Source organism: Brassica napus, chromosome C9, assembly GCF_020379485.1.
Source record: "Brassica napus cultivar Da-Ae chromosome C9, Da-Ae, whole genome shotgun sequence".
Lineage (NCBI taxonomy): Eukaryota > Viridiplantae > Streptophyta > Magnoliopsida > Brassicales > Brassicaceae > Brassica > Brassica napus.
The window spans coordinates 37,653,447-37,661,957 of record NC_063452.1 but is presented as its reverse complement, the minus strand read 5'-3'; the positions used below and the strand labels follow the sequence as shown (position 1 = coordinate 37,661,957).

At 38.2% G+C, this 8,511-nt stretch overlaps 2 protein-coding genes across 2 annotated transcripts; one reads left to right on the top strand and one right to left on the bottom strand.

The window, feature by feature from the left end:
* Positions 1-1,502: 1,502 nt before the first annotated feature.
* Positions 1,503-1,808, top strand: LOC125592645. Its single transcript, XM_048767971.1, has one exon. It carries the CDS (start codon positions 1,503-1,505, stop codon positions 1,806-1,808), a length of 306 nt encoding a protein of 101 aa, XP_048623928.1.
* A 592-nt stretch (positions 1,809-2,400) lies between these two features.
* Positions 2,401-5,158, bottom strand: LOC106383077 (calcium-dependent mitochondrial ATP-magnesium/phosphate carrier protein 2). Its single transcript, XM_013823189.3, has 5 exons — positions 4,350-5,158; positions 3,704-3,940; positions 3,067-3,621; positions 2,877-2,967; positions 2,401-2,762 (listed from the first exon to the last, which is right to left on the bottom strand). The coding sequence occupies exons 1-5, from the start codon at positions 4,786-4,788 to the stop codon at positions 2,585-2,587; spliced, it is 1,500 nt and encodes a 499-aa protein (XP_013678643.1). The 5' UTR covers positions 4,789-5,158; the 3' UTR covers positions 2,401-2,584.
* Between the last annotated feature and the right edge of the window lie 3,353 nt (positions 5,159-8,511).

The following is an 8,511-nucleotide window of genomic DNA, read 5'->3' as shown; positions in this document are numbered from 1 at the left end:
AAGAACACTGATATTGAGAACAGGAGATCTGGAGCCACCCTTAGGAATGACCAGATGGATGAGTTCAGAGCAAAGCTTGACAGTGTTCACAAGATTCTCAGGAAGCAGACTTGCTTAGTAGAGGATGCAAAAGCTGTAGACACAGAGGGTAGAGCAGAGGTAGAAGAAGATCTGAACTTCATTGGAGGAACTGGATTTCAGAGGTCTGTAAATTAGAATGGAAACTTCTATGGCAATGGATAGAAGAGTAACTTCAACTAGAGTTCGCAGTACCCGAAACGCTACAGCAACAACAGGAGTTATGGAAACTCATCTTACCAGAAGTCACCACCACCTACTCAGGAGAGCAAGATTGAAGCAATGCTTGATAGGGTTCTTGAGGGACAGCAGAATATGACGGTGGACTTCAATGGGAAAATCGACTCTGTCTACAACTGAAGAGGACATTAAGAGAATGTTCTGTGTGGCCAGAGAAAAGATGAAGAATAGGATTACACTGAAGAAGAAGAGTGATCCTGAGAAGTTTTCAGTACCATGTACGGTGAAGGGTATTGAGTTCCCACATGCTCTGTGCGACACATGAGCATCAGTCACCTACCTAGGGTTATGGCAGACCATCTGGGTCTGAAGGTGGAGCCTTCCAAGGAATCATTCACTTTTGTGGATTGTTTTCAGAGAAGCTCAGGAGGAATTGTAAGAGACCTAGAGGTGCAGATTGGTAATGCCCTAGTTCCAGTTGATTTCCATGTCTTGTATATCAAGCTAAACTGGAATTCTTCACTATTGCTTGGGAGAGTCTTCTTGTCAACAGTAGGAGCAGTGTGCAACATGCAAACAAACCAGTTGTGCCTGACACTCATAGACCCCCATGTCTACTACGATCCCATTCCAGACACGTAACCATAGACGTCCTCCAGAAGAATTGATGATCCATGACTCATAGCAAGATGCCACTGTGGAGCAAAGTACGAGAAAGAGTACTCTGCGTCGATCGAAACTCACACCGCAACATCGATTGACAGTGCCAATCACAAATCGATTGATATTCATAAGGAAGAATCGATCGACAGTAGTCTAGCCGATTGGGAGAATGACTATTACAATCCCACCATGGTGATGCACACTGCTATCCTGCATACAGAGGAGTATGATGAAGATTATGGGGAGGAACGAGCTATAGAGTACAAAGCCATTCTTGCTGAGGAAGATAGACTTCTCCACCATTCCTCTTGGAAAAGGAATGAGACGTCGATCGATAGAACCGTTCCAACATCGATCGACACTCGTCTTCATCAGACAAGCAGCAAACGAGCATCGATCGACATTGCCTACTACCCATCGATTGACACTGGAGTCGACCGTGTACGAGAAGGAAATTACTCAATTGGAAGTTGTGCAGATGATCACTATCACGAGAGCTATTCAGTAGAAACAGTGGTACATGAGCAAGGGGTAGTGATATCACTCAAATTACCAGCCGCGAATGTGTATGGTTACGGTCCATGACCAACCATATCCGAGTTGATTGTGGGATGACCGAAGGGAGAGACGCACCAACGATCATGTATGAGGACAAAGAAGCATGCATTGCTCAGCTTAAGGACGGCTACATCAAAGGAGACAGGACGAAGCACATCCTGCCTAAGTTCTTCTTCACGCACGAGCTACAGAAAGCCGGCGAGGTCCAAGTGGTAAAAATGCGTTCCAGTGACAACTCAGCCGACATGTTCACCAAATCACTTCCGACTAGCACGTTCAGGAAGCTCACACATCAGATTGAGATGAGTAGACTGAAAGACCTTCAGTGATGTTCAGAACAGAGGGGTAATACGTGTTGTACTCTTTTTCCTTCACCATGGTTTTGTCCCATTGAGTTTTTCTGATAAGGTTTTAATGAGGCAACATCCAAAGCGTATTACAAACTCTGTTATGGTTATGACATCCAAGGAGGAGTGTTATAAATCATATTGTGGATGTCCATAACCGGTCCGGTTCATAACCGGCCAATACTTAGAGAGAGAGAGCCGGCGGCCAAGAGGAGAGAGAGAGAGACGGTTAGAGAGAGAGTCGGCCAAACCCTAATTTTCTTTTTCTTATTGGTTTATGAATTTGTACTCTTTCTATATCTGTATTTTCATATTCCAGTCTTTCCATATTTGTGTTTCCTTTTATCTCTCTTATAATTCCATATATATAAAAGGCTGGTTAATAAGAATAAGGAACTATTCTCCTATGTTTCATAACATTTTTAAACGAGCTTTTTATAGCACGAGGAAGAATATTCCTAATCTTTAACGAGCTTTCTAAGCACGAAAACTCGGGGAAGAGTATTCCTAACTTCTATCCTTTTATTTAGCTTCCGCTCTCTATCAAAACGTAACTGAAGTTTGTTCAGCCAGGAATCGGAATCTATAGAGAGCTTTATACAATAAGAAAAAATGTTTAAAGAAACAACAACATTAAAGTATATTAATCTCATTACAAATGATGATTAGAAGAATCAAGCATGTTAAAAACAACCTAGTTTTAACTAGGTTCTCTTTTTTATTATTTCCACTCTTTCGTCAATATCAAAATGAAGTCATTAATCAAGTTCAAGACTCTTTTTCATTGCTTCGTAGACCATATACGTAATGCTTGCAGCAGGAACAACCTTTAGAAGATTCGGTAGAAGCCCTTTGTAGAGTGCTTTGTACCCTTCTTCACTTACTGTCTTCCTGAATACTCCAGACATTGACGTCCTTGTTCGCTCCGCTTGCATTCTGCTAGACAGAAACATATATAAAATATATGAAAAAAACACTTCAAAACGCACGCGAGAACTGATCTATGTTTCTCTATGCAGGAAAAGCAAATGGGCATTGGAATTGATTTACCTTGTTCTAACAACCTGTAAAGGATAAACACAGGTTGCTCCAAGAGCTCCTGAGATGGTTCCACATCCTAGTTGAATGAGCGGACCTGGTTCTGAAGTCCAAACCCGAACCAAGTTTAATGAGTCTACGTTCAAGCCTGAATGTGAAAAAAAAAATATAGCATATTTCACATGGCAGTAAGGAGATTTACCGGCGTCCTCTTGAAGAATATATGTCCTGGACAAATCCTTTAATTTCTCATATGCAGCAAGATCGATACCGGCATAAGGAATAATCCCGAGAAGTGAAGGGAAAAGACCTTTGTAGAAGGCACGTGGACCCTCATGAACCAATATGTCTTTAGTGAGCGTTCCAATCCGGGGACAAGCAGCACCTGCTTGGCTAGTGCATGTCTGCAACCGCGTTTTCACAAGATCCAGAGGGTATATAGAGGCTTGAGCCACTGCACCAGCCATACCTCCAGCAAAAAGTCTAGCGGTAGTGCCGATATCCGCTTTGTCTTCACCCATGTTTTCACCAATAGCGTTCTTGAAAAGCTCATACGCATAGAACTTGATGGCACTCTCTGGTGCTACCTTCACTATATTCAACCCGTTACCTCTAAAAAAACCCCGAACCCCACCCTGATTCCATATCGTCTTTACAGCATCTCGGATTTTAGCATCGGTTTTCTGAATTTGCAAAAGGACTTTTAAGCGATCCAGAGGTGCAGTCGCAGTCCTAGAAGCAGCACCGGCTATGCCACCTGTGACAGTACTATCTTGTTGTCAAAAGCCAGTTTTGTTTTATGTTTTTCTAAGAAAATAAGAACAGTTAAGGAAGCCCACCTGCAATGAAGTAGTTGCTTCTCTTTACATGTTTGCTCATTCCTTCCGGGATAACAGCTTGTTCTCCAATGTCTACAAGACACACTCTTTCCCAGTGATGGTAAATGTTTTCGATGGTGGCTTCGTGAGGATACAACAAAAGAAAATCTCTCCATTCTTCAAACAGTATGATTCCATCATTGTCCTTGTCAACGTGCTCCACAAAGCGAGCGAGCTCCTCATCATTTATCTCAATTCCTGCAATATAGAAGCTGTTGTGGCTTATAGGACGAAAACAGAGCATAATACATAAGAAGTTGTGGTTGAAAGTTATTAATCCTACACAGAAGTGATACAAAATCTGAGCATAGGGATGAAAAATGCATACAAGAGAGGATGCTAACAATGGTACGCCAAATCAAACCAACATACACCATAAACTCTTCATTAAGTAGGCAATTCTAATATAAGGGCCACTTTATAAACCTAGACCGAAAGCTTTCCTTGCATCAACAGAATTGTACAAACTTCCCCAAATCTGAAAAGTTAATTTGAGTTCAAATGTACAACTTGTTTAAGACACTAAGATCTAGCAGCTAGTAATTAACAAGAAAAGGTTTGCACATAATCAAGAAGATTGAGCATGTAGGGAATGAAGAGACTATACCGGCCTTAACGAGTGAATCCCAGAGTCCCTCGGGAGAAATGCAACCATTGTGCTCAACATCAATAGCTTGAAAAATTCTATAGAGCTCGAGTTCCTTATCATCCATGTACCGACGAAACTCGTGATAATCCACACGCCCATCTCGATTCGCATCACAAACCCTAAACAGCTCCTTGGCGTACTTGTACCCACTTGGGATTTGAAGCGCGATCAGCCCTTTCTCGATCTGCGCGCAATCCAAGTACCCAACATTCTCAGAATCGAAGAAGTTGAATAGGCTCCGGATTCGCAAATCCCGTTCTTCCCTCGTCTCGCGGAGAGCTAGAAGAACGTGATCCATGGAAACGGGTCCGGGTTTCTTGAACGGGTTGCAGGAGCCCTGTTTTGATTTCATCTGCGTGGGTAAACCAACGTGCTCCACGCCATGGTGACTCGACATGATCGATCAGATTGAAATCAAATTGGAGGTTTCTGGGTCGGTGATTATCATATATACCCAGATCTACGACGAATGTAATGAATCTGATCTACGATCTCCAAAACGCTTACCATTTAAAACCCGTAACGCAGAGGGAAGATTTATTATTCGTAACAAGATGATATTCACCAACTTCTGTGCGATCAGGCAGATGTTAATCTAAAGAAGAAATGTAAGAGATATTGACTCAAAAGAACAATGGTTGATGGATTTGTGCTGATGCTTACAGGTGACGCTGAGGGAAAGAAGAAAGAAGAAAGGAGAGAGAGAGAGGTGGAAATGGGAAAAGGCCAATCTCTCCAACGGTGTGGAGTCGAGATTCGCATTGGATATTCGATTTTATGTGATCATTTAGCTTTTTTTTTGTTTATTCATTTTTCCATTTTAAAAATGAATCTTTTTTTGGGAAACCAAAAGTTTAATTTCCCTTTTATATATACTTTCTTTTAGTGATTGTTGACGGGTCCAAAAAGATACTAGATTTATCTCGACACACCTCCCGGAGCTTTTGCATTTAAATCGGTTCAAATTGTTGAAAAATCCCACGTTTCACACAATGGTTGACATTGGTATGAACGTATCTTCTTCTCCTCGATTAAAAGAAAAGTATATTATAAATTTAACTTTATATTTATTTAATATAGAATTTTTTTTTTATCAACTAGCTTTCTTTTCCAGAAAGAGCCCAAAGGACTTTTACATGGTTTCAAATACACTAAAGGATCCATTAGGAAAACAACATAATATAACATTAAAGCCCAATAAAAAGAAAACAGTCTAAATCTAGAAAGCCCTAGCAGCTTCATCTTCAATCAACACGTGTTTTCCATTTTTGAGCAGTAGAATTCCAAAGCCGTGAATCGGAAGCTGCTGTAAAGATTATGTTCTCTCGACATCGAAAAACGATAGGCACTAATTCCATAGATCTGAAAAATACTCTCATTCGCGCCTCTGATGTTTCAATCTTCGTTCTCTTCCTTTGGATGTGAAAAGTTCCAAATACCTTCAAATCGATTTAGAACCAACTATTGTCAAAACATTTGCTAAAAGCAAACGTTGACTCTTATTAAGTTGACCCAAACCGAGAAGAATAATCTGTAAAACTTAAAACTCTTGTCCTTCAGAATACTTTGCCAAGATTTATAACAGCAAAGATTGATTTCATCTAGAAAAAGAGATCGAGGGTGACCTTCGGAAAAAGACGAAAACCAAGAAACAGGCGGAATATTTATTAACCCAGAGAGTATTAGAAGAGTATTCACAAACACACCAAAAGTATCGCCAAGCGAAGATTTTAAGTCGGCTAAACCGAAGCATATATCCGCAAACGTAGAGGAAAATCGGACTAAGCCGAAGGTTCGATCAAATATTTACATACAAAAAAACAAAAAGGAGAAAAAGGTAACCGGCGGTGGTGAAACCACCGGCCCCATAAACGCTATTTGTTTTCATTGAAAGTTCTTAGAGAGAGGTTAGAGAAAAAGTAGAGAGAGGTTTTTTTATTTAATATAGATAAAAATTCCATAAAAATACTATTAAGAGGAGGTATTCTTTTCTGGAGTATTGAATATGAAGGGACAAATCATTTTTTCTAATAATCCAAATAATTCTGATATAAATTATTGATGAAAATCCACCTTTTCCGATGAGGGGAGTTTTAATAGGATTTATACAAATGTTAGATCCAATAACCTAGCATTTGTTAGAACTTTTACAAACACCATATCCAATAAGTTAGGAATTGACAAAAAAATTGAAATTTATAAAATCTCTAATTCAATAAGCTCCTCTAACTAAATTTCATTAACCTTTTTAATAGTCAAACATTTTTTACCCAATTAAATATTTTGCGCATTTATAATACAAACATTAAAAACTATACACATTTTAATATCTAAACTTTGTTTATTTTAACTAAAAATATTAATAAATTTAAAAAAAAAACTTTAAAAATCTCTAAAACTTACATAAAATATCAGGAAATTGTTATTTTATTTTCTGTCTGAGAAATAAAATTAACTAAAATGTGTATAATCTTAAATTTTGTAATAAAATTTTTAAATATTGAATTCAGTTTGTTTCTGAAATAGAAAATGAATTTATTTATTTTTTCTTCAAAATTAAATTTTTAAAAAATTTATCCCTAATTTATTTGCTTTCTTTCTTAAATCTTAAAATAAAATTACAAGAAATTTGGATTAATTTTTCCTAGATTTTTTAAATTTTGTTTGAAACTTATTAGTATTTTTAATTAAAATAAATAAAATTTAGGTATTAAAGGGGATAAATTTTTAAAATTTTGTGTATTAAAATGAACAAAATAATTAGTTGGGGTATTAAATTGGATAGCGAAAAATTTTGGATATTAAAAAGCTTAATGAAATTTAGTTTGAACATATTGATGGAATTTTTCCTTTAATATATTACTGAAATTACCACTCAAATTTTAATTAACTCAGAGATTTTTATTAATGGTAATTTGTTCTTTTTAACTCTAATGAATATTGTATTCTCTTATCTTTTAGATTCAAAAATTATCTTTTCGCGATAAAGGAGAGATATCAAGTGATGATCGATTTTATACCTCTCCCCATTTCCGCATACCAACCACGACCAGTAAGTTGCTGATTTCTCTTGGTTCTTATGTCTTTAGCTTTATACAGTATCTCGTTAAGACTATTTTTTCGTGACAGATGATCCATAATTCTGTTTTTTTAATAAGATTTGGAATCATTGCTGAGATGACTGCCTCCATTTAGTAACTAATCTCCATATCAACGTCTCTGTGAAGATAAGAGCTCGATTCACTTCGATGCTTCTTCTCTTCTCCTTCTCCAATCAAACTCCGATACAAGAAAGTAAACGACACAGTGGTTGTTGACCCAATGTTCACCGAACTCTTCCGTTAACTAGGAGAAGCCGCTATAGCTCACTGGATCTGTGATCAAACCACTATAACGTTCACAAGCGAACTCCGGTACAAGCGTTCTTGGTGCCTCTCTCTCTCTCTCTCTCTCTCGCTCTTGGCTATCAAAACAATAACGACTTAGCTCAAGAGACTTAGCCTAATCAGCTTATATACTAGCTGGTTACAACCGGTTTACTAACATATATCTAAATGAGAGAGTGACACATGTCTTATACTAATTACATAGTGCATTATGAAACCTTATACTAACCGGCTTCATTCTTCAACTTAGGACTTACCCACTTGAGTCCTTCACTCTGATTTGATGACTAGATCCTTCAAATCTCCACCTGAGTCATTAGATCAACCTCCAACACCTCTTCCCACGTCCTTGACCGGACGCTAGCATCACAAGGATGCTATCCTTCATCGTCTTGACTCTTAGTAACTGCAGTGCATCTTTAACCTTATACACTGGCAGTACCTTGGTAAAAACGTCTGCAGGGTTGCAAGCTGTAGAAATCTTCAATACTCGAATCACTCCCTTCTTGATCTGATCTCTTCCAAAATGATATTTTACAGCAACATGCTTCAACCTCTCATGGAAAACCACATTTTTTTACAACGCTATTGCACTCTGAGAGTCGCAATGTATTTCCACAAGAATCTTTTCCAAAACCCAACTCTTCTGATAATCCCTTTAACCAGAGACCCTCTCTTATAGCTTTTGAAAGTGAGATGTACTCAGCTTCAGTAGTTGAAAGTGCCACCACTTG